Here is a 27256-nt window from a genome sequence, read left to right as displayed (position 1 = left end):
GAGTCTTACAAAGGCCTCCAAAAGACTGAAAAAAACCCTCAAAACCAAAATTTTATTAACTTTAATATAAATTTCAGGCAAAGGTGTTGCAAGAGAGTATGCTAGTTTTCAAACATTTACTAGGTATCAGGCTTTTCTCTTACATTATCTCATTAACCATCCTGTGAGTTAGTTATCCTCATTTTATGGAGCAAGAAACAGCTAGTATATTGTAAAACCAATCACATTGCTTCTCAGAGAAGAGTCTATTATCTCAAGGGTCTAGGACAAAGAAAACTGGACATGGGAAAAACGGTATTATCTGAAAAAAGCCTAAAGAGATAGATCTGGAAGATGTGAACATTAAGTCTACCAATATGGTTAGAACAGGGCTAACCACTGACAAACTCTGGCTGCCCATCACCTGCTTTTATAAGTAAAATTTTAATGGAACACAGTCATGTTCACTCACCGACGTGCTGTCTATGGCTGCTTTCACACCACAAAGGCAGAAATAAGCAGTCATGACACCCTTTGGCCCCCAAAGCCTAACGTTTACTATCTCGCCCTTTATAGAAAGTTTCCTGACCCCCATCTGTAAGCATATGCTTATAGCTATAACTTATCCATTCATCCCCAGATCTTACCACCACCACCTTTATGAGTGAATTTCTGCTGGAAAACTTGTTACTGAGAGCCAGTGCAGTGTCTGACGTCATCTATCTTTACTCGCGCTTACTGGCATTTCCTTTTCTAGCGCTAGTGTTGGAGCAGTTCTTCAATCATATCCCCTGTATCACGTTATCGTAAAGCCCAAACCAATTAATTAACTGCGATCACAACAGGTTCCCCCTCGCACACAAGGTGCTAGTTTCCTACTTCCTGTTCCTTCAGGGCACTCGTTTCCAAATCGATTGTGTTAAACTCAATGTCGTAGCACAAAAAACTGTCACAACAGAAATGACTTTACTTATTAATAGATTATTAATCTCCATATATTATTTGTGACAGGTAGAACCGGCCTCAATAACTTTGATTCTTTTCAAATAGCATAGATGTTCTCTTGACTGCCTTATACTTCACACATAATCCCTTCTTATTTCAGGGCAGAATTAGTTTTATATGCTGGAATATGAGCACAGTCTGTGAAAGTCAAACAGGTGTTTAACTTATAGAAAACATGTTTTAATTTTTATAATTAATTAATTATATATATGTACATGTATACATACACACATATAATTTGCACAAGGAGCAAAAACAGTTTCATTAGTAATTTAATATTTTTTATAAAAACTTGAGATACAATTCACATCCCATACAATTTACACAAAGTATACAATTCAGTGATTTTTAGTATATTCACAGAGTTGTGCCACCACTATTACAATTAACTCTACATTTTCATCACACCGAAAAGAAACCTCAAACTTATTAGCTATCACTTTCACTCACCTCTAAACCCACCAGCCCTAAGCAACCACTAATCTAGTTTCTCTATACAGAGATTTGACTATTCTGGACATTTCATATAAATGAAATCATATTATATGTGGCCTTTTCTGGCTGACTTCTTTCACTTGGCATAATGCGTTCAAGGTTCATCCATGTCGTAGCATGTGTCAGTACTTCATCTCTTTTTTATTGCCAAATAATATTTCATTGAATATGCCGCATTTTGTTTATGCAATTTATTAGTTGACAGACATTTTGCTAGTTTTCATTTTTGGCTATTATGAATAATACTGCTATGAACATTTGTTTATAAGTTTATGTGTGGATATATGTTCTCATTTCTCCTCGGTATGTACCTAAGAGGGGAATCGCTGGGTCATATAGTAACTCTACGTTTAGCCTTTTGAGGAACTGCCAGACTGTTTTCCCAAGCAGCTGTACCATTTTACATTTCTACCAACAGTTAATGAGGGTTCTAATTTCTCTACATCCTCACCAATATTTGTTATTATCTTTTTCATTATAACTTTCCTGGTGAGTATGAAGTAGTATGGCATTGTAAGTTTGATTTCGTATTTGTATTTCCCTGATGGCTAATGATGTTGAGCATCTTTTCATGTGCTTACTGGCCCTTCATAGCTCTTCTTTGGAGAACTGCCAATTCAGAGCCTTGTCCATTTCTCTAAATCAGGATCTTTGTCTTTTTGTTTGGTTATATTAATTCTTTATATATTCTAAATAAAAGTTCCTCCCTTATCTAATACATGATTTGTAAAAATTTTCTCTCGTTCTGTAGGTTTTTTTTTTTTTGCTTTCTTGATGGTATCCTTGGAAACAGAAAAGTTTTAATTCTGATGCTGTTCAATTTATGTATTTTTTCCTTTTATTGCTCATGCTTTTGGTGTCATTTACTTAAGAAACCATTATCCAATCCAAGATCATGAATATTTATGCCTATGACTTTTTCTAAAAGTTTTATGGTGTTTGCCCTTGTAACTAGGCCTTTGGTTCACTTTGAATTAATTTTGACTGTGAGGTAAGGGTCCAATTTCCAATTCCTTCACATGTGGATATCCAGCTGTTCCAGCACCATTTGTTGAAAAGACTATTTTCCTCTATTAAATTGTCTTAGCGCCCTTTTAAAAAATCAGTTGACCATAAATGTGAGGGTTATTTCTAGACTCTCAATCTATTCCTAGGAGTTTGGAAGTGTTCCTTCCTCACTAATTTTTTGGGAATAATTTAAGAAAGGTAAGTGTCAACTCTTCATAAATGTTTGGTAGAATTCACCTGTGAAGCCATCTGGTCCTGGACTTTTTGTTTTGGGGAGTTTTTAAATTACTGATTCAGTGTCATTACTTATAATTGGTCTATTTTCTATTTCTTCATGATTCAGTCTTGGAAGTTTGTATGTTTCTAGGAATTGATTCATTTTTTAGGTTTTCCAGTGTATTGGCATATAATTGTTTGTAGTAGTCTCTTATGATCCTTTGCATTGCTGTGTTATCGAGGAAACTTTTTTATATCTAAAAAGATAAAACTGCATCTGCTGAGTATAGGAAAATATATTCTTGTAGGAAAAAAGTTGCACAATAAATTAATAACTCATTATCACTTCTACATACATGTGAAAAAAATACATAGTAGAATTATTAAAGTTCTCTATCACTGGCATTTCCTGTTTCAAATGTTTTCATATTAAAATAGACATTTATATTTCAAAAACATCACTGTAATGACTTATTCAAAAACATATCATGTTTTGTAGTTTAAAACAGCACAGTAGCAAACATGGTTGTTGCACAAATGCTCAGAGCTGTGTTGCCTGAGAAGATAAAAACAAAATAATTCTCAATTAAAGTGTGGTTGTGCTCTGTGTAGTATAGATAATGCCTTCTGCTTTAATTCGCTCCAATATTGGTCCATAGATCTCCTTTGAAAAGGGCCCAATCAGGCCTTTAGCTTGAATTTCACCTGGAAGAAAATAAATTTGTAGTCATAATTTTAAAGGTAGTATTAAAGAATATTTCTATAGCGAGAGTCTCCAGACGGTCCCCCCATAAAGTCAGAGTCAATGAATTGTTGGAGGCCTAGACATTTTGAAAACAGCTACTTAAATGTCTCTTGCTAAATTATTATTTAATCAACATGCTATAAGGAAAAGGGGTTAATTTTAAATTGAAAACACTTAGGGACCGTGTCAGAATTTATATGCTTAACAATTAAACTTCTGCCAAGATAATCAGAGAATATAGTATAGTAAGAAAGTAAGGTAAACCTAACTGGTCTGCTTTATTTTCTGATGTCATTTTATTTAAAAGTATAACACCAACAGAATGAATTAAAACCAGTCTGGTTATTTGGGCATGGGCGTCTGTTAGGCCTGCTGAAACAGTAAGTCTGGGCACTTTCCTTAAAGGCCATTATGAACTCATCCCTGATCACTTCTTCACTCTGCTTCCTCAATAACTAAGTACATGGTTTAATTTGATGTTAGGTGGAATGCTATCATAGATATGTTTTCTCATTATTTGATATTGATATGCTTTGATGTTTTTTACAACCCTCACACTTTCAGAAGGGCCAAATGGGGTATTATTCAGAAGTAATGCTTATTTGAACATATATATGTGTTCTTAAAAGAAGAGTGGAGAGTTGAAATTTGAATTCATTTTGTCCAAAATATTTACTGAGTACTGATAATATACTGAGATATGCAGATTAATAAAACATAGTCTCAATTTTTGAAGATCTAAAGTGAGCTATTTCAGTGTTACCACCTTCAAAATATGAAAAACCAAAGAAAGAAAAAAAAAGGCATTAACATTCCTTGACGGCCTCTCTACATGGTAAGAGTTTTACGTATTATTTCACTTTAGTGTCACAACACCCTATAAATTAGAGGTGGCAATCTCCTCTTTAAAAATGAGAAAACTCTGGCTCAGAGATGCTGTGTAACTTGTACGCCATCACTCAGCCATCTTGTGACTGAGCTGTAGTTAGAAATCAGTTCTAACTACAAAGTCCATGCTTTATATCACCACAGAGTGATCCCCCATTCAGCCAGCGCTTGGCTTTTCTGAGACGGCTCACTTTTCACCAATGCCAGTGTCAAACTCAAGAGTAGTGATTTGATGTCCAGGCACTGAATGATTTGGAGAGGATATGAAAACAGACTCGGTCCTCCAATGAAACAACTTACCATCAAGCAACATCTTGGCTGCCATCGCGGTGGGTAACCCCACAGTTTTAGCCATGGCTGAAAAGCCTTTGGTGTCTCCATAAACCACAAGATTAATAGTTTTACTTTCTAAATGTCCAGAAGGATGTCTGATTCCAAAGCTGTCTCTCATCACAATCATATCTTTCTCTCCGGGACCTCAAAGTAAACAAACAGATGTTTTAAAATGCCAGTAACATCACAACTCCAATATCGTATTTCATCTCCTGCTGCTGCCCTTCCGCTCTCACAAGTTTTCCCTCCCATTATATATGGTCCTTAGACAATTATCTATTCCGGTTTTTCACCCAAAGACCAAGTAAAAAACCCAAGGAATGTATAACTCTGATCATGTTTTTCTATCTAGGTTGTTATCACCACAGCCTGGCCACAGACACGAGAACAGCACTGTAGAGGCCACCTGCTTTTCTCGCAAAAACGTTCCTTTCACCATTTCCTAATGAGTTAAAAATTAAATGTAAAACTAATACTTTTTTTCCTTTCCCATATTACCCAAGTTCATTCTTAATTGTTCTCTTATTCTTCCCTCTGGAAAAAGAGCCCAACTGTTCTTTCCCTCACATCACACTTCCTCACTCCTACAACTTGGCTTCAGTACTGCAATCTGATTTTTCAGTCATACTGATGACATCTTATGATTCTTTGGGATGTTTAGTGAAAAGCCCATGACCTACCGTACGAAAGTTTTGTGGCTAAATGCTTGGAGAGCGCTTCCACAACAGACTCTGCCCGAGGGACCTGATCATTCCCAAGCAAGCCCAACCTGAGAAGCACAAGAGATGGCTGCATTAGCTCAAGTCCTATACACATTCTCACTTGGAAAGCAGAAGGAATCGTTTCTTGGATTTGTCCTTAAAAGGGCAGTATCACAAGATGACAGTTTAAGTTATTGGACTCTCCTAAATTGTGAAATAAAAATAACAATATTAATGTCTTAATCTTTAGAATCATCCCCAGACTCCTCCAGGCAGTGCCCCCTGGAGCAGAACTGACGCATTGGAAGTCTATGCTGTTGCAAAGCTTTTTAGGAGACTAACTTACAGGTTAGTTCTCCCACATTAGGGATACCAGCAAAATGTGCCAGTGCCGTGTAAATGAGTGTTTTAAAGCAGTTGCAGGAAGACTGGGAGAACCTCCTGCAGGAGAGAAAAATATCCCACCTTTCTTGGGAACTGAGTAGCAAAGTGTCTCAAACTAAGTATTCCCCAAGATATAATTGCCATTGAATTTCTCTCCTTATCTGGGTTTTATCCCCACATTAACATGGTATGTGATAATCTCTCTACAACAGGCCAACATTAGCGGCAAATTAATCAAGGACGATGTACAATGTTTGGCTCTATTTTGACTTTCCTTTGACCAGAAAAGACTAAGTAACCATCGATCCAATATTTTGCTCTAAGTTGATTGGTGGGTGCCTACCATACAGCAGCCTCCAGCTGGGTATTGTCCCCTCCTAGTTTCTTAAGGACAGCTTCCTTGAGCACATCAGACTTGGAGGAGGGTGAAATTCCAACTAGATCACAGAGGAGCTCTTTCTGGTTAGAAAAATAAAAATAAAAATTCTAAGTTCCTAATAAAATAAAACATAAGTTGAGAAAGTATTTTATTAAGACATTGTACCTCAAATGCAACTCAAATGCATGCACACATGTGCACACCCACACATCAATAAATGCATAGAATTCCAAAATATTTTAACAACACAAATGGATCATAACATTAAATCAATACTAAACAGATAGTATTATATTTACCATCACATTTCTTGCCTTTGCATATTTTCTCCATCACTTTTTCATTCATTCTGCCTTACTCTTCAGCAGTCCATTTTGGCCAGGATACAGTGAAAGGAGCTTATTGCTCTGGTTGCTAGTAGCAACCAGAGTTCTTTTATAGAATCAAGAGATGAGAAAGACCTTGCAGATAATAAAATTTCAAAGGAAGAACACTTAACTTCCTTGGTCATAGCTTTTTCTACTTTCTAAATCAGACTTTTTTCCAGGCTCCCCAAGGAAGTTAAGCTTTAGATTAAAGGGTCAACAAACTCGTTCACAGGCCAAATTTGGCTCACCATCTGGCTTTGTAAATAAAAGTTTTATTGGAACTCGCTCATTTGTTTATGTATTGTTTATAACAGAATTGAGTAGTCTGACAAAGAATGCATGGCCCATAAAGCCTAATATATTTTCAATCTGTTCTTTTACTAAAAAAAAAAAAAAAAAAAAAAATTTGCCAACCCCTTATTTTAGACTGTAGCTACCAAGATATTGGGGCCAGTCCCAAAATGCCTATACCGACCTTCCCAATGCAGCTGCCTCAACCCCAGATTCACCCTCTGGATACTTATTTATTCCTGTCCAACGAGTACATTTATGGAACACAGATTGCCAACGTTCTCAGACACACAAAAAACTAAATTGAAAAGCAACTGGCTAGCGGGATAACCAAAGTTTCTTTGGGAAACTTACTGGGATTAGCAATATTGATCCTTTTCTCCCTGTGATAAATTTCTGGCACTTCAATTGGAATATTGGATCATCAATATTTTTTTTTTTTTTGCTTACACAAGTTATTGCTTATTTCTTTTTTACATGACCTATTTTATTTATTTATTTATTTATTTATTTATTTATTTATTTATTGGTGACATTGATTAATGAAATCCAGTAAGTTTTGGGTATACAACTTAACCGTAAGGTGTATGTGTATAGATATATACTGTATTGTGTGTTCCCCTCCCATAATTAGATTTATGGGGTCACCACATATTTGACCCCTAATACTCTATCTACCTCTCCACTCTCCCCTCTCTCCTGCTCTGTGGGAACATTAATTTAAGTTAGATGACCATCTAGTAACAAGTTAATTCCTGGCAGTTGAAAACTCTATGTTCAGTTCCAAGCCTCCAAAGCCCCTTCCAACCCTAAGACTCTATGATTTTAATACAACATAGATATGGGCATAAACTCAGTAACTGAAAACTCAAATTACTCATGGTTACACATGGCCAAATGAAATAACTGATAGGATTCATAGATTGGGAATCCAGTTCTGTGACACCATCAGCCACTCTTCTGCATTATCGATTGCAGGAAGTCCAAGCTTAATTTCTGTCACTGAGTCACCACTTAAACAAGTGGCAGAGCCCAGAGCCCAGTGCAGAAAGCAAATCAATTTCTTCCTAGGGCTGAGGGAATGATCGAGTGGTAAGAGTTGCTGCAGAAAATACTAGGTGAGTTAGCGTCCATGCTCTCTCCATCCTCCCACAACAGTGAAGGGAAAGGGGACTTTGGGGCTAGGGCTTATCCTCTTACATGTAAGCCACCAAAGGGGTCCTTTTGCTAGTCCGAACCATAGTTCAAATCTAACCATTTCAGAAGGCATTTCTGAAGAACAGCAGACAGTGTATAATTCTGGAGTCACTCACCCAGGTGAGAGGCTTGGCTTCAGGTCTAAGGGCAGGAAATGCATCTCTGTTTATAAGACCTAATTTCACAAACCCATTCAAGGCTTTGGCATATCCCTGCAATGAGAATTATTAAGCAGTATACGAAAAATTGTCTCTTAAAAGAAAAAAAATATAAAACCTCTTTTCAAGAGGAGGATCTGCCTTTACAATTCAATGAGAAAACGGACTGAAGAGAGTCATTTGTATTGCTAGTAAGGATGCAAACTTACTTGTGTTATATGCTTTCTGGCTCAGCAAAATAGTATTTAATAGAATAGCTGTTTTCTCTCACAATGGAAAGAGCTTGTCAAAATAAACCCCAAAAGCAGATAATCCATTCTACTAATTAAGAGCCACTATCCTCATACATATAGGGAGCAAGAAAAAGAGGTGGAGCAAAGAAATTTTTCTAAAATATCATCACTGATAAAAATTCCTCATGTGCCCTTCACTGTCTACAGGATGAGGTTGAAGTCCTTGGTATATTATATAAAACCCATCCTAATAGGTCCCCCTAGCCTGCCTCACCAATCATCATCTCCACCACTCACTATTCCCCAAACATGCTGTGCTTTTCCAGGGACCTGGGCCTCTGTGCACACTGCCACTGTGCCTTGAATGTGGGAGCCACTCTTCCTCACCTGTGAAATGTTTAGTCCTCCCTTAAGACTCAACTCAGGGTACCTACTGACCCCCCTAGGTGAATAGGCACTCCCTTTTCTGTATTTCTGCTTTAGGGATATAAAACAGAGGCCGAAGCTGATTGGCACATTTTATCCCACTGACCTCAAAGACTAATGAGACAAAAATTATATTTTTAACTATGAAGAAGATGGACATTTTCATTCTCACTGGATTTGAACCTAAAGGCTGGGATGCTGCTACCATCCTGCCACCATGTGGAGCCTGGGACTGCAGCCAGTACTTGAAGGAAGAGCTGAGAAGTGAAGAGAAACCAGGTTCCAGTGAGGTCATTGACCCCCAAAACTCATTACACCTGAAGCTAATCGTTTTGCCTGCCACCTACTCCTCATGATCCAAAAAAAGCGACAGATACTTCCCTTTTTGTCAAGCCATTTTGAGTTGTCTTCTAAAACATCCAATCAACAGTCCAGAGCAAACAGACTCCAACCTGGTTCATCATCTTAATTATTTTGATTACTAAGAAAAATGAAGTGTATACATCTCGTATGTCAAAACAGGGAACGTGTTTCATCTTCGATACAGCCTCTTACCTTATATCTCAGTGTCCCCCGCAACAAAGTGTGAGCAGAGGGAATGCCATAAACCTCAGCGTATTTGGTGCTGTCTCTGTTAGGGTAGCCTTCCAAATTTAGTCCGGGGTAATAATCCATGGGAGTAACCGCATCGAGAAAGGAGACGCCCCCTTTGACATTCACAACCTGAGGAACATGGAAAAGGCATATCCGGGCAACAAATAATGTATTATTTGCAAATTAAAGACATCAAAGTTTTAAAAGAAAGCAATAGAGGACTGGAAAAAATCTTTTACGAAGCTATCATAATCAACATCCCATACTCAAGCTGTTCCACTATAATTATAATCCACAAGGCCATTCTCTTAAGCTTTAAAATCTGACTTAAAACATTTCATTTTTTTTACTAAAGTCTTATTTCCTACTTTTTCTTGCCCCTGGATTAGATGGCACTGACTCATGTCCCACCTGAGTTTTGTTTTGTCTTTAAATAAACAATAAGCTAAAAGCGACAGATACTCACTTAAATGGCTTCTACCCGCAAAGAACAATGGCAATATTCTCGTGCTGCTCTTTTTCCTCACTCCCATCCCCCTCTGAACGCCACACGGGCACCGGCCTCGTGCACTGGCCTCGTGCACTTCACTCACACAGCAGCATTTACTTTCACTGAGCACCTTCTGGGTGTGCGTCAGGGTCTCGCTCATTGCGCACAGAATAAGGAGAGTGATGACTAAGGTACGATTCCTGTCTCCATTCACTCCTTTATTCATTAAACAAACATTTACTGAATGTCTACCAAGTGCCAGGAGCTGTGCTGAAGTTACTATAAGGAGCTCACAGCCTAGACTAGTCAGTCTTTGGTGTCTGCTGGGGACAGGGAGTGGGGGAGGTGTCCTCTTACAAGGAAGACAATGCAAAAAAAAATACAGTGAAACTCAGAAAAGTGCTAACCCAGATCTTACTGCTGGTGAGAAGTTAAATCACTGATTCCCAGGCTCCATTATCTCTCAGTAATGCTTTTACCCACACCCCTCGCTCCAGCACACACGCAAAATACAGTGAAGTTTTTTTTTCTTTAATTTTGATTAAAGGCCTGGTTTTTTTGTTTGTTTGTTTTTTGATTTTTAGTTTGTGGGGTTTGTAATCATCCTTGAGATAACAGAACACATCCTGGAGTGATAAGATTCCGGCGGGGGTGAGTGGTGGCCCTGGATTTTGTCCTGCTTGCACCACAATTTCTGACCACGTGTCTGAAGCTGCACAGAACAACCCTGCACGAGGAGGTTGCCAATGTACCTTCAGATGGATTCTGAGGAATTCGGCCAAAGGAGTCTTCGGCTAATTTAATGATTCCCAGAGTTTATTTGCACATAGATTCTGCATGTGTCTCGGTATGAAAAGAAAATGGAAACGCGTCTCTCTAGCTGAAGCCCCAGAAGGAATCATGCCATGCAGACTGCGGAATCACTCCTCGTGGTGTCTCTCCATTTAAAAGGCTCCCTTTGCAGAGCACCGAGCACCAGCTAAAATTCCAAGAGTGAGAATCTAAAGGAAGTGAGGAACGTTTTTCATTTAATTTTCCTATAAAACTCTTCTGGACTGCACAGTAAACATTTCCAGAGAGATCATTTCTGCACTGTTTCTTTAAAATGAGTTTCTTCTATCAGGATTCTAAATTTTAAAGAAAAATCTATTAAGAAGGCAATTGTTAACCTTTTGGGTCTCCACATCCATCTCATTTCTATAACCTATGGCAGTTCTAAAGCTTTGTTTACTTGTTTAAAGGTTAGGAAGTTTTTTTAAAGAAAAATTCGACAAAGACTTCTATATTCCAGCACTTTACTAATGAGAAATAAATCAACTGGTTCATAAGTCAATCATGAGATTCTTGTGAAGAAAATAAGAAAATGTAAGCTGAATGGTAATGATTCATTTAGAGAGATTGACAGCTGCCAAAGCAACTTGACCCAAAAATTACCAGGTAATTATTATTATTTGACATCATGTCAGAGTTATATTTCTAGTGGCATATCATGGGGTTCATTAATAAGCCCTGTCCTGTTTAATATTTTATTAATGACTTGGATGAAGACAGAAAGACAGATTTATCTATTGACAGAGAATATGCATGTTTTCTGACTCGACCCTGCTCCCTTCCAAGACCCACTCCCAGAAGAAACAGTGGCTCATTATTCACTGCTGTTGTAGGCTGCTCTAAGACCAACTCTTTAACACACACACACACACAAAGAAAATCACAGATAATAAGCTTGACTGCTAAACTAATAAGAAATATAACGTAAGAAATATTCAGACAATTATTTACTCAGGGTCCACTGTGTGCTAGGTGCCTCACACACATTACCTTTAATCCATGCAATAACCAATTTTCCAGAGGCAAAAACTGAGACTGAGTCATCCAGAGGCAGATCTGAACTCAGGTCTATCTTTCTCCTATACCATACTGATCCCTTGATTGTGCTTATTTCTGGATCAGTGTCTTAAGAGGGGTACTGATTGACAGGGTACAGCATTCCAGAGTTCGCCACAGTTTTAGACTTGAAAATTGCATTAAGCATGGTTGTAGGCAATAGAGAGCAGTGATCACTCTTAATTTTCTGCAAAGGAAGAGCTGGGTGCTGCAGTCAAAGTGAACTTGACTTGCAGGCACACTTGAGAGCTAGAAAACCTATTTCACTGCTGTGATTGCAAAGCAAGTATGGTCTTGACTATGTTTAGCTGGGGGTAGCTTGGGGGAGAAGGCTGCAGGAGGTGATGGTGAAGCTCTGCCACATCACTCCCAGGTGCCATCAGTATGGGAAAGTGTCCCAGTACCCATGGAGGGAACAGAACTAAGAGAAGACACAATCACTATCTCCAAATATGTGGAAGGAAATCAGATTTGTTAGAAGTAAGAGTCAAAGTTAGGAGCTAGAAATAGTACCAGTGGCTGGAAAGTACTCCAAGAATGTAGGACAATGAGATATGTCTTAATTCATGGGCCTCTGCCCAAGTTACTGGGAAAGTTGAAAGCTTCAACTTTAAGCAGAAGCCAGAGGTCACCTGGCTCCCCTTTTATGATTCTGTGAATTATGTAAGGACTACTCCGTGGTCACAGAGGGCATGAAAGGACAAGAATACAAGAAGCTGCTGGGTCGAGAGACAGAGTGATACACTTGAATTACTGAGTGAATAATACAGCATCCGGAAAACTCTTAGACACAATCAAAGTGCGGGAATTCAGACAAAAGAATAGTGAACGGGAGCTGGAGTGGTCAGGAAAAGATGCATCCACAAGAGGAAACTTGAGTGGGACCTTGAAAAAAGTATCATTTTCACAAAGAAAAGAAAAGCATCATGTTTTCTCTTGGTATCCTCCACAGTGTCAGGGAGATGCAAAAAGCACTCCTTTTTCTTTTTTTTTTTTTTTTTTTAACAAAAGGAGTTTGGGATGAAAGGGGAAAACTTCAGATTCAACAAATACAACTGCTGCGGCCTGAAAACAACCTCTTTCTTTTCCCAAGTTCTCACCACCATCAATTTCTTTATGTAACTAATATTTGATAGGGACTTATGAGCCTGACAATGTGCAGTTATGCAGTTTATAATCCATGTGACCTCACTGAGCCCGACTGCAAGAACCCTGCAAGGTTGGTATTATTATGTTTATCTTCAGACGTGCAGGCCAAAACACAGAGAGATTAGATGATTGTTCTAGTGCCATCCAGCCAGTGATGGCAGAACTATAGCATAAAGCTAGACTCACTGATGTCAAAGCCCTTGCTCTTTGGGTTGCACTCTGCTGACCCTTTCATTGTTCTCATCTCTGTCATTTATATGGCCTCCTGAAAATAAGCATTTGCCCAACTGAAGCAAGAATTTTTCCTGCATTTACATGTTAGTTTATAGCAAACATAGGCCAGTCTCTTTTTCACAACTGCAGGAGGTAGAAGGAGCTGTTGAAATGCAACGGGAGATAGGCTGTGGCAGATAAACACATGTGTCCTTGGTAGAACGTCAGACTGAGTTTCTTGCCCAAACCTTCATGATTCACAGAATGGGGGAACTGGATGGAACATCAGCACGCACAGGACACATCTGGAGACTGATGCCCAGTGGACCTTTACAACCGCCTAGCCTTTGGTGACACTGTGAGGGATGCCACCACTTGGAATTCAAGAGTTCTTTTTCATATCCTGAAACATGTGAATGTATCTTTCCAGTATCAAAGTTAAGTGTCTTGTTGTTTGGTAGAGTTTTGAGTACAGCTGAGGTCCTCTGGTAACTAAATTGTTTTTTCTCAAATTCAGCTGCACATTAGAATCATTTCAGGCAAAGCAGAAGCTCTGGGGACAGGGCCCAGACATCGGTATTTTGTAAGCTGCCCTGCTGATGTAATGTACAGCAAGGCTGTGAGCCACCCTCTCTTGTAGGTACAGCAGACCGTGGCTGATAATATTCACCTTGTCTCTAAAGAGATCCTTTCTCTTTTCTCTTTTGTTTGTACACAAAATACATTTATATTCACAGATATACTGAGAATTTATAATACTGCTGCCAGAATAATCTTTTTAAGACACACATCTGCTCATATAACTCATCACACCCTGCAGAGCCAGGACTAAGATGAGGTGAGGGAGGCACGTAGGCATAAATTTAAAGAAGATCCCTCAGTCTGGTCATATTTGCTCCCAAATATGAGTCTTTCCTTACTGTTAGAGGATAAACTATGAAGGCAGATGGATGTGACTTGGATACTGGTTGTGCCACTTGTGATCTCTTTAGTTGTGGCTGTTAGCTAAGCTTCTTAGAGCTGTTTTCTCCCTTTTAAACCTGATAGAGTTGTCGTAAGAATCAAATGAATTCGCCGCTTAGCAGTCATGAGGGACAGCATCCCTGCCCAGCTGGTGGCTTCTTATCCTGCAAGGCCAGGCACATGTTATCTTCTCTCTTAATTCTTCTCCTCGCCTCCTCACCAAGGTCAAATCAACTGCCCTCTCATCTGCATCATGTGGCACTTTAGCGTACTTTGGAACTTCTCTCACTCGATTATAGCTATTATTATTCCAGTGTCAGTCTTTCCTGCCATGAAGCAATCTGGTAAAATGAGAAAGAAAAGGCTTTGGAGTTTTAGACCTAAGTTTGAATTCCAGTTGAATGATCTTAACCTTCTCTTTCAGCCACAGTTTCCCTCTTGTAACATGATGAAAATGATACTAAACTCAGAGAGTGTTTACATTTTGGTACGCAGCAGCTAGGGAGGAAAAAAATTAGTTTCTTTCCCTGACCCACCAAACCCTCCATTCCAAGAGCATCTTCATTCCAGCTGAGTTCTCTGAGGTCAGAAACCTCAGTCGGTATGACAACCTTTGGAGCCTTGCCCCAAAGGCCAGCACACAGTAGACACTCAGTAATTGTTTGTCGTGCTGAAATAAATTGCAAGATGACCGATATTTACATACTCAAAGAAGCTGAGAAGTGAGTTTTCCAAAAGCAGAAACAACTTGCAAGAAGAAGAGGAAAGAACGAGCACAAGTTTTGCTGGGGACCATGAAGAGACACATGAAATGGAACAGAAAATCTACTCCGGGAAAAGCCGAAGGAGGAGAGGATGGAGGACAGGCAGGACAGCCCTTACTAAAGGGCCCTGGTGTCGGGGAGGAGTCTGGACCTTCTCAGGCGGTTGCTGCAGGTTCATATCCCTAAGCTCTAGAATCCTTCACCTTGCCATTGAGGAGGTAGGTGGCAGGTTGCATTATGTTCATCAAGACTCCCGTGGGACTCCAGCTAAACTTGTATCTCAGAGGATTGTCTGAATATTCAGGGGCTGGAAGCCCACCACAGTAGGAAATATAAGATTCAATCTGTAAAATAAAGAATCAATAAATTAGGGAGAATTAACAGTAAGTTAGGGAGAATATTGTACCTAAGTAATTGAGTATGACATGTATGAGATAAACTTGCTATAGTTTTTCCTTTCTTAATATTACAAAAAGGCTTTCCAAAATACATCCTTAAAGTCAAACACCATTTGATTGTCATAATTACATTTTATATATAATTATTTTTTTTAAAACCCTCTAGAGATTGTGACTAACATTTTGTCCAGTTAAAAATCCAAATATTCTTCAATTCTGCTTGGTCAGTTCCTCCTGATTTTTGTATCAAATCATATATCTGATTATAACTTGATTATATATTATTGTTGTATACAATTTTAAATAATCAATATGTAATTAATTAATATATGACACATAATTAATATGTAATTACAATTAATTTGATTATATATTGTATATAAAAAATCTAAAACATTTCATCTGATTCATCGCATTTTCATATCCATATGTAAAAGATATTTCATTAACCAATGGATGGATGATATTATAAAGAATTTTTCCCAATTTTAAAAGTCAAACCTTTTTTAAATATGCCAACATAATATTTTATTGTACAGGATGACAATCTTAAAAAGAATTTATACATGTATCATGTGGAACATTTTCATATCTAATTTATATTTTGCAAGATATTTGACAATGTACAAAGAATACCCAGTTCTTGGTGGTGACTATTTTGTATTGATTTATTTACAAAATTTCACCACATAATAGTAACTACCTTTTTTTCAAAAATCAGAGTTGGTGCTATAAAAACCAGTAAGATAAATTGTTAAGCTTACAAAAGTCGCCTTAGCAGCACTGTTCCCAGGCATATTATTGTTAAATAAAATGACTCCAAAGTCCACATGTAGATTCTAGGTCTGATTATACACAGTCATTTTGAAGCACAATCTAATTAGATGGACAGGAGAAAGTGGAAGACTCAAGCAGCCTTATCAACCTCTGTAAGAGGTGTACGTTAGCCAGTTGGTACATCTTTCTAGCTATACCACCTTTTATTTATAATGGGACCACTCAGTCGTCCCATTATGCTAAAACGTGGTTCCTTTGGAAAAACCAAAGCATTCTCTAGACCAGCTAAACTAGTCAGCAGGGTGAGTAAAAAGTGACTGTCGGTAATGAAAAGTGGTTTCATTTCTTTGAACTTTTTCTGTTGCTTTTCTAGACTCCTTATCTTTTTCTGATTTTGAAGGCTTTGAAGATTTTGTCTTTTTCTTTATCATAGCATCAATTTCCAATCTTCCTTTCTCGTCAGATTGAGAGTCAGCTTTATTTAACTCTTCGTTGTATTCAGAATCCAGTGCTGGGCCTATGAATCCAGTCTGGACATCTTTACTGCCTGAAGTGAGTATGGAATAAGGTGGACTGCCCTGTTGTAAGCTCTTGTAAAGCCTGCTTTCACTTTGGGATCCTGCTTGGAGAAGGGGTTAAGTTTGCCTCTCCAGCTGCTAATTTCCATGATATTCTCAAAGTCTTCTTTCATCAAATAACATGCATCCATAAGAGCAAAAACATTCTGTAATCCTTCTACCCCATGTGAGGTTAAGGGCTGTACAAGTAGATTCTTTACACGTAACAGATAATCCATATTTATAGCACTTTTGCTGGATCATGTGCAGTCAGATCCTAAACAAAAAAATCTCCAGTCTAAAATCTTTTATTAAACCAAAATATTTTAGTAGCATCTATTTTTCTAAAAATAAATTGCTAAGACTTGGACATTGTTTTACCATGCAGATATTTCTGCATTACAGAATTTTACTTGAAATTTCTAGTCAAAATATGAATTAAATTATAGCAACACCTTTAATTAAAATTAGAGAAAGAGTATTCCAAAAACAAAAACCTAGATGTTTGCATGTTTTCCTAAATGGAGTTTTGGGTATAACTGGACTCACCGTGGCTCCTACTTCTTTGGCCTTATCTATTGTTTCCATTGCCAACATGTGATCAAGACCAGGGTCCAATCCCAATTCTCCAATGATTGTGATGCCAGCATCTTTCACACTACGACAGGTGAAAAGAAGAAGAAGGAAAAGTTGGGTATAAAATAAAAATAATGCCATGGAGCTACTTCATTAAAAATGACTGAAACTTACCTCTTCTCTAATTCTTTTAGTGCTGGTGTGATATAGCTTGCAGTGATCATGTTAACTTTGCTTGTGATGCATGCCTTGGCCACAAGAGGATGCAATACATAAGGCAACAAGCTTAAAAACAAAGGAAGAAGCTAATCAGAAACTTCCTTTTCCAATTCTACCTTCCAATGTATCTTGAACCGCACCAAAGCTGAGACATTGCTCTGATTAATTTATTCTCTGAGAAATGATCAATGGCTCCTTGAGGACTACAAAATAAACGCATCCTGTTAGCACATTCAAAACTCTCCACAATATGACCTTCACCTAACTTTTCCATTTTTCTCCTATCTCCTCCAGAAACCATATGTAGGAACCAAAGAAGCATTGTAACTCTCCATTCCCAGCCTTCGCTTTGGCAGTTCCGAATCTTTCCTCTTACTGGGCCTTCCACTTGGAATTCTCCCTCTGCTAACTCACCCCCATCCAGGTCATACCCTCTTTAAAGAAATGTCTGAAAAGTCATCTCCCCCAAGAAGATTTCTCCAAAGCCAGATCTCCTCCCTTTTTTAAGCATCCAGCTATTTCTTTATAACATTTAATGGAATTTATTCTATCCATCCTTATATTTCTGACTTCCTGTCTTAGGTCCCTACTAAAAAATAAGGTTGCTGTCCTTTTACCTCCACATCTCTCAAATGCCTATCAGGATGAGATGACACTTAGTTAAGGTGGCCTGTGTGTTACATTAAAGAGTAGAGTCTAGGAAGGTCCAGGGTAGGAGATAGGCTTTAATGATATTGACTGGTGTAAAAGTTATCAAAATAGTGAAAAGTCTATATGGTAAACAAAAAATGAAGCTGTACTTAAAATTTTAACTTTGAATGAGTTTTCTAAAAATCTGGCTTAGGTGTTTTAATGTGGTATCGGGACTACATAAGCACATAAAAAAATGAATTTCCATAAATGTTGATATAAATGAGTATATTCATGTTCTATCCAAGAAATAATAAAATACTCTGTCAATTGCTTAACAATATTGAAGTTCTACCAGCTTATTGCCTATTTGGTAAAGCAATCTACAGAGTATCAATGAAAATATAAATAAAAACTCATAAACATTATTATGAGTTTTATTATTATACTATATCACAATATATGTCAAATTCATCTTGCATACTTTAGATTTTCTCTATTTCACATAAAGCTAAACAATAAAACCACCTCTCAGGCTCTTGATCCTCCTCAGGTAAATAGAATAAATATTGATAAATATATTTATCATCATACAGAATAAAATTGTGTACATATTTTGCCAATATTAATATAAAATATCTTGAGCTGCTTCTGGCTTTTTTGATCTAAAAGAATGATCCCTAAATATGGTAGCCCTTTATAAGCCAATGAATAAGATACTTGTAAAATTCTTTGTTGGAAAAGTATTAATAGAAAATGTACAATGACATCATCTTAAAGGTTAAATGGAGATTTTTTTTTTTAAATCACTTTCCCTACATTGAAAACTTGCCTGTCAAAATGTTATCAAGATCTAATAATATTTTTAAATTTTGGCACTATCTGCAATAACCTAATAAAAAGCTGAGAGTTAAAATGATAAGATTGTGATTGATGGTGACTTTTTTAGACAAAGGGATTAGAATTCATAATTCACCATGCATGTGACATAGTAACTAACCAAGGGGACATAACTCGAATTATTTGAGTTGACTCCAACCCAATTAACTAAAATACTTGGAAATGCCACTTATGAAAACATACACAAAATACAAGTGGAATTTTCAAAGTAACTTAGCAAACTGGATTACTATTTGCATTAAATTGATAAAAACTAAAATTGAAAATTTAAATCTATGAGGATTTAACATATTATAATTTTTGTGTGTGTATGTGTGTGAAATCTAGCCTTTACTCAATTTATTTTGGTAGTCCCTATGCTTACATCAAAATGTTGCTTCGCCAACTTAAAAAATAAAAAATTATTTAAGGAACACTACAAGATAACAATGTTTAACAGCATTACCACTATTCAGCAAAGAAATTCAACCAACTGAGAAAAATTAAATATAAAACAAGTTTTGCTAATGCTAAATCTTACGAAAGGCCACCAGTTTGCTTAATTTTAAATTTTGAACATATTAAATTATTGTTTTTTATCCATTATCTTGTCATATTTTGCTTCAGATTTAATTCAAAATGGATTTTGTTATTTTTTTTTAGCAGAAAACAATGTTATATTTAGGTCTATTGGTCATTAGTAAATTTTTACTGAATGAAATTTAATGTACATTAAATTTGTATAGATTAAGTAATATTTTAAGTGCCCAAAATGAATGTATATTTAAAGATATTAAGAGATAATGCAAAAGTTTTCACTTAGAATTACCTTTCATTATATGTTTTCCAAGACTGTATTTTTTTTTTTTAAGTAGGACATCACAGAACTGCCTTCAACAATATCATGTGAATTTGATCTAGCTATGAATTCTAGCTATAAATGAGCAGGTAACTTTCTTCTTTCCATCTTGGAAAAATTATATTATAAGAATAAATTACTATTCTCATCACTTTGACATTTCAAAACGAAGTTTAATTATAAAATGAAACTTGTGTAGCTCTGTTTCTAGAGGTTAGATCTGCATTTCTATTAGATAGTAATAAATACCATATTTCAAAATCTGTTCCTTTAATAAGATTCAAAATGGTCATAAAAGTAGAGGATCTATTCAGTTTCATTTAAGCTTTATAAATCCAAAGGATAAAATAGCTAGCTACCTAAACATGTGAAACAGAAATACTTCATGACCCAGAAATTCCACTTTTAGGTAGATACCCACTAGAAATGTGTATATATGGTAATCAAAAGGTAAATACTAAAATGTTCATAGCAGCATGATTCATAACAGCCAAATTCCAAAAACAACCTAAACATCCATCAATCGTCAAATGAATAACAATGGTATATTCACACATGGAATATTACACGGTAATGAGAATGAAAAATTATAATCACAGACAATAACATAAACAACTTTCACAATCACAACGATGAATGAAAGAAGGCAGCCACAAATGAGAAGATACCAAACGATTCCAATCATCAAAGTTAAAAACTAGCAAAAACTAATCTATATGTTAGAAACCAAGATAGTGCTTACTTTTGGCTAAGTAAATGCAAGGTAGGCAAAAGAGAGATTCTGGGGTGCATATTCTGTTTCTGGTTGTGGATGAGAATTACATGGTGTGTTCACTTTGTAAAAATTCATTGGACTGTACACTTAGGATTTGTGCACCTTTCTCAACGCACAATTCAACTAAAAAGTTTACTTAGAGAACAGAAGACAAGAGAAAATAAGGAAAGAGAAATAACAACAACAAAATATATGACAACCATTTCTTGCTAGATACTAACCTGATGACAAGATCTTGTGTTGCCACCAAGGAGACCAATTTCTCTTCTTGTTTACCAATGTCCATGATAACAGGACTAATGTTATATTTCTTGCCTAACTGTTCAATTTGATTCTTTATGTCAGAGCCTAGTCAAGAATTAAAAAGTCCAATTTTTAGATTTCCTTCCATTAGAGAGCAAAACACATTTTAAATCTCTAAAAAATAATTTTTCAAAGTTTAGAAACTAAATAGTCATTTAAAATTCAGAGTAAACATGCTATGAAATAAGTTTTTCCTCTTTTTAAAAAAAAAGAAAAATTAGGGCGTATTTACCTACTGTTATTTCTATGTTGTCATCTCTCGACAGATATTCCAGTACAGGCTCAGATACATAACCACTTCCAAGAACCAAGACCTTTTTCTTGGTAGTCATTGAAAGTGACTGAGCAAGTTCCCTATTTAAAAAAAGAAAGAAATGGTGAGGGACAAGGGAATCATTTAATCAAAGAAAAAAAAATGTAAATAACAAAATCTTGCTGTCCTTTGGTTACCAAACTAAAACTTACGCTATGAAGCAATAATTTTTCCCACATTATTCATAATAAGAACCTCAATGGAAGTTTCCCATACTAACATTTTTTATGAATTATTTTAGCTTTTGTACGATAAACAGTAGACCTCGACATCGCTGGGGTGCTTGTCCATAGACTTTAAAAAATTCGACTGGTGAGGCTTAGATGCTGGACCATGGCTTGTCTTACTCACGGTTGAGTGACTTGTCTCACACACTGTCCTTTTGGGAACATTATTTAAAATTACACTAGGGGCTTTACCTCAGAAACCTTATTTACTCCTCTGAATAATCTGAGGAGACAACAATCTGAGGAGGAAATTATTATTATTATCCATATTAGCTATGTTTGGTCATTTATCTTTAGGTTCACTTGAGAACAGTTGAAATCATAACTTTGAAATCATAAATGCCATGTGTCAAATGTAGTAATCTAAGATGATTTACTAGGCAGGATTTTAATTCTTGAACTTAACAGTTTATTCTGTTAGCATTTGTACCTTCCTAACAGATAACTCTTTTTCTTTCCAACAAAATATGACCTTCAAGGCAGGGACTAAGCTTTACTTATCTTCATAAACCCATTAATGCTCAGTCTAATCTGTCTTATCTATAAAAGTTCTTTTGAATCAAATTCCCAGATAACAGTGTAAAACCCTGGAAATGGCCTGGTGCCAGGGACTTGAGCAGCAGGCTATGTTGGGATATTTTAGGCCAGGACATCTCTTAAACACCAATGATAAGTGAATTAAAATAAATATAAAATGTCGCTGTCCCTCTTCACCCCCAACACTCATACTACCAATGAGGCGAAGTCTCCTTTAACTTCCACCTCCATGACATTTCGCCTCCTGAAAGAACCATTATTATTTGGTTATTGTATATCTTTTCGAATAACATTTCTTTAATTTCTGTAATTATTATTTTGATGTCTAAATATAAAGTGCTCAAAATACATTTTTAAAGACTCACTCCTAGATTCTACTAGTGTCTGTCTCATCAGCACCCTCAGACAATCCAGGTTAATAAGCACTGTGCTAAATGATGAAGAGGACATAAGAATAAGGCAGGGTGCAAGATTCTACCAGGGAAGGAGGGCAGGCAGTCCTAGCAATTGGAGCCAAGTACACCTCCTGTTACATGAAATACGGTCTGTAAGAATGAAGACATCTTCGTGACTGGTCATGTTACACATGTCATTAGGATTAGTAATATAAGAGATCATCAGGTGACGAGAATCAAAAGATACAGGGAGCTATGAAAAACAAATGCATGTGACGCGTCCCTTATAAGAAACTCCCCTATGGAGTTATAGAGCTGGCTGCATTTAAAAAAACAAACAAACAAACAAATTATACGCTCTTGCTGTCTTATGCCAAAATATTTCATTGATGTGTAAAAAGTAACTACAAGTAAACTAACACATACAGAAAAAGCATAACGTAATATACTTGATCTTTATTTACTTCTTGTAGGTAGAACAGCTGAAAAAGAAGATAAGGCAGTTTGTTTGCTGGTTTGTCTGTTATTAATTTTCCCACTCTGGTCTCTCCTGAGAATTTAATGCATGGGTTATTTTGTTCAATATGAATAGATCATGTATAAACACAAATCAAGTGCAATCAGCTGAAGTGGACCAGAATATTCCAAGAAATGTTAATGTTTTCAAACTTGGAGTAAAAAAATCAATTAAGGAAACAAGGGCCTTAGCTGAGTACATTTCTATAACTATTCTCTTGGGCAGATTTACCAGGTTATTTTTTGGCACCTTCCTCCTAGGTGCCAAAATCCCCAGGGAAAATTGACCTCTGATCATTTTCTTTCTTCACGACTCGTAATTTCCAACCAAAAGCCCACTTTCCTAAACATTATACTAAACAAAAGAGTCCAAACCCTCAACAAAAATCCAGACTGAAAGCACCATGGAAAGGGTGAGTGAGCTCACTTTCATTTGAGAAAGTCACTGAGACATGGCAACATGTAAATGTCAGACAAAGACACCCCAAGGAAAGCACTTTTAGACTTTTGCTTGCTTATACATAAGTCTACATAAGATATTAGAAAGCCCAAAAAGAACAAGACTGCTCAGGAGAAAATAATTCACTCTGATTTCAGCCAGTCATTTAGTTAGGATGGCCTATATTTATAGACATTTCCAAAATTTACATCTTGTATAAAGCCAGTCTTATGAACTCACATTGAAACATTAAAGAAATACTTATAAGGCCAAGATAAGAACAATGCTTACCTGCTCTCTCGGAGTTTCTGGATATATTTATACTTATCAGGCAATGTACCGTTGGATGTAATCACTGCCTAAATGTATACAAGACATTTCTTTAATATCCACATTTTAGTCCCACAAACTTGGGCTCATGACTGATAGAAAAAGATGGAGAGAGAGAAAGGGAAGGGAAAGAGGAGAGAGAGGTTGGTGATGAAAAAAATACATTCATAGGAAAAAATAATTTCATAACTTACATCTCTCACCACAGGAGAAAAATTCTGACTTTCAAGAGGCTGTGTTGCATCTGATAATATCTGAAAGGAAATGAGATTGGTCATAGATAAATGACATTGTAAAGAAGGCTTCTTGGTGTTTGTATCCATGATAAAATATTAGTCAAAAGAAAAAAAATTAGAAAAGTTTTCTGAAGACCACTGAATGTAAATAATTGGTAATAGAAGTCTTGTACAAGCAGTAAATTCTGCCCCATGAGAACATGCTGCTTCAACACAAGCTCCAATTTTAAAACTAAAATTTGACTACAATTATCTGCTTGCTGAAAACATGAACAAGTTATCCTTCCCCACCAGTTAAATATGTCATATTGAGCATGCTGGCAAATATCACCACAATCTTTATAGCCATAGTCTTCCGACTAAGGGCCCATTTCAAAGGTGCAAGATGTTCTATTAGAAGTAGACAATAGGCCTTCCAGACAGCAAGCCAATCTTACAATAGTGAATCTCCCTCAGGTGAGTACTAGTTCTGCATATAAAGGCACATCAGCATTTCAAAAGTGCCAGGGAAAGTGACTTGACCAAGTAGACCTTAAAGATGCATCTACACTCTTCCCATTATCTCTCAGAAGAACGAGCCAGATGGCCAACAACAAAAACCACATCTCTCCTATTAACATCTCAGCAACCTTCTAGTACTCCTATTTTTCTTTGAAGGTATCCAGCTCTTGACTACACTGCCAAGGGGTAAAATCATAAAATCATATATGTCATATAAATCAGTACTGTTGCTTCTGATGGTCAGGGCATTGGAGCCAATGAGATGATCATTCCACCCTTATCCATAGGCTAAGGTCTAGAACTCACTCAACTAAGAAAGAGTAAAGTACACCCACCAGATGCTGGCAGGAGAGTATTTATTTACTGTATTAAAATAAATGTAAAACTACTCTCATGTATCTAAAACACAAGACACCTAAGGCTATCTATTTCTAGGATATAGACATTAAAAAAAAAGTTAAGATAAGCCATAGCATTCTTTCTTTGGGAAGCTCATGGAATTAACACACCTGGGGGTCTCCACACTGTTTATTTCTCCCAGGCACCTTTGAAGTATTCTCTTCTCAAGCTGACTCCTCTACCTACCAACCCTGTCTACAGGCCAGAAGCCAAATGAGATTTGAATTTCATTCAGCATATAGTTAAACTTTGAACTCTCTCTGCTCTTTGTCTCTAATTCTACAGCTTTATTTACACCTTACTGGGACCATGGGAACCTTTCTTCCTTCCATTTATCTCCAGTCTAAAATACAAATCTGATTATTTCTCCTGTGCCTATTTAAAATAACTTGGTAGCTTTTCCTTGCCTTCAAGATAAAGTTTCTAGCTCCCTAGATGACCCAGAAGACTTTCCACAGGCTGGTTCTGCCTCTCCAACCTCAACCCTCCATTTTGCCTCATACCCAACACTTCAGTCCTATTAACCACGTGGAGATGCTTATCTGCAACATGCTTTCACATGCCCCACATGCTGTTCCTCTACCTTGAACTCCCACTCTTTGTCCTCCAAGGTACAGCTGAAGATTTGCCTCCTCTGTGGAGTCTTTACCAAAATTTGCCCCCAAGCATGCCTTGAAGGTAGAAACTGCACTTGGCATCTTGCCATATGCCTGCTACATTATAAAATGGCAAATATTCAATTAATATATTAGTGGATACATACAATAATTATTTCAAGTTCAGTGGATTTTTCCCCCAAGAAAGCTAAATAATTGTCATGAGTTCACATAAAAACAAACATATAAGACAACAAAAGCCTGCTCAATTACTACAGCAACAATCTCCTTTGCTAGAATTCAACCATTATAAGAACCCTGAAGCATATGGTATGCCTTGTCACTTTCACATATAACACCTTTGAGAGCTCATCATTCTTCCCTGTAATTTCAAGCTATTTACCCTGATGTTAAGACCTTTTGCCCAGCATACTTACCATTGCTACATCATACTTAACAACTCACAGAATCCCCAAATTAAATTAACTCCCACCTTTGCTCTCCTGTCTTCATCACAGTGTGCCTCCCACTCTCATGCAAATGAATGGATCCCATACATCTATCAAGAGCCAGCTCAAATGTCGCCTCTTTCTAATGGTTGTCACATTCTACCTTATGGCTGGAAGACACACTTGTCTCATCCCTTTCCAGGACCTCGTGCTTCTGTAGGTCAGAAGCTGTGTTTTAATTCTCTTCATTCACGTGTGTGCCTTGTTCTAACAGACAATAAATACCTACTGAATTCAACTAAAACAAAAATTCTATATTGGTTCAAAACAATAGTGTGTGCCCTGCAATGGTACAGAATACATAGGGACCCTAAGTCAAAAAGGAGTATCTGAGGGGAGATGTAGGGAAAGAGTGTATATACTTAAAATACAGTTTCCATACAGTTATCAGAAAAGTAGACAGACAATATACTTAATATTTTAGTTATAAGCAGGCATATATATACATATATATATATATACACACACATATATATATCTCAAGACTACAAAATAGAGACAGTCATCCGTTTTCACAAAAGAATGAATGTCCTTAAAGAATGAATGCTGAGATAGATGCCCCAAAGGCAATTCCACCACACTGTCTGGAGAACTACAGTGATGTATAAATGAAAATGGTGTGACAATTTAGAGAAGTTGGTTTACTCGTCAGACATCTAAGCAATACCACTTGCCTCAGTGCTGACCAAAAATGTCCAAAACCTCACTGCCTGACATTCTTCACCTTGTCACAGTGCCTCAAAGCTTATCAACTATTGATTTACATAGGTATAAACACATCACCTTTTTTAATGTATATTTTCCATCAAGCAATGGTGATGGAAAATATACATTGCTCTTTTCTTATACAATGCATATTGTATATTCTAACCACTCATTCCATTGAATAAAACTTAGTAAAATATAAAAAAGCCTCAGTTTTTATGTTCAAAAGGCAGTAAAGACGTGCTGCGCCGTAATTCTGTAGAAGGAAGCCCAGAGAGATGTGTCCAACAGTTGGCACAACTTTTCTTAGGCGTAGCTGCCATGTGGATGCAGTGGATGCTGAGAAGTTGAGCAGAAAGCAGCAGAGACTGAGAAACTCAGAAGAGCTTCCGGCTGACTTTAAACAATAGGACAATAAAAACTGGAGTTTAAGTTCTGCTGAAGAGAATTCTATCCAGTAACAGATTTTCATTTGGTTTCCTGAAAAACTATATTCTAAAATAAATGGTAAACTGGAAAATTTCAGTTCTTCAAGGACTAAAGCCCAGCTTTGAATCACTTCCACCCCAAACTGAATTGAGATGATTTTCTCCTAGCCTTTCTCCAGGAAATCTTCTCTGGAGAAAATTACCACAACATCCAAAATCTCAATTCATCTCTGAAATTTTACATATACAATATCCAGCAGTCAGTCAAAAATAAACAGGCACTAGA

The 27256-nt window shown here is 36.9% G+C and overlaps 1 protein-coding gene across 5 annotated transcripts in view; it reads right to left on the bottom strand.

Moving 5' to 3' along the window:
• Window positions 1-2231: 2231 nt before the first annotated feature.
• AASS (aminoadipate-semialdehyde synthase) overlaps window positions 2232-27256 on the bottom strand; it is a 51313-nt gene continuing 26288 nt past the window's right edge. For 4 of the 5 annotated variants that reach the window (XM_039860971.1, XM_039860974.1, XM_039860973.1 and 1 more), the window contains 13 exons: window positions 23791-23850; window positions 23558-23625; window positions 21072-21193; window positions 20758-20884; window positions 17349-17459; window positions 17148-17256; window positions 15070-15210; window positions 9362-9529; window positions 8106-8201; window positions 6098-6213; window positions 5350-5438; window positions 4637-4813; window positions 2232-3408 (listed from right to left, as the gene is read on the bottom strand). In XM_039860971.1, the coding sequence (XP_039716905.1) occupies window positions 3290-3408; window positions 4637-4813; window positions 5350-5438; window positions 6098-6213; window positions 8106-8201; window positions 9362-9529; window positions 15070-15210; window positions 17148-17256; window positions 17349-17459; window positions 20758-20884; window positions 21072-21193; window positions 23558-23625; window positions 23791-23850 (1503 nt within the window). In that variant the 3' untranslated portion in view covers window positions 2232-3289. Of the gene's footprint in view, window positions 3409-4636; window positions 4814-5349; window positions 5439-6097; window positions 6214-6445; window positions 6595-8105; window positions 8202-9361; window positions 9530-15069; window positions 15211-17147; window positions 17257-17348; window positions 17460-20757; window positions 20885-21071; window positions 21194-23557; window positions 23626-23790; window positions 23851-27256 lie in introns of those variants that run through there. The other variant, XM_039860975.1, reaches the window with a different exon arrangement.

This window comes from Pteropus medius, unplaced genomic scaffold, assembly GCF_902729225.1.
Source record: "Pteropus medius unplaced genomic scaffold, Ma_sr-lr_union100, whole genome shotgun sequence".
Classification (NCBI taxonomy): Eukaryota; Metazoa; Chordata; class Mammalia; order Chiroptera; family Pteropodidae; genus Pteropus; species Pteropus medius.
Note: the sequence above shows the minus strand (reverse complement) of the source record. Positions and strands in the feature narration are given on the sequence as shown.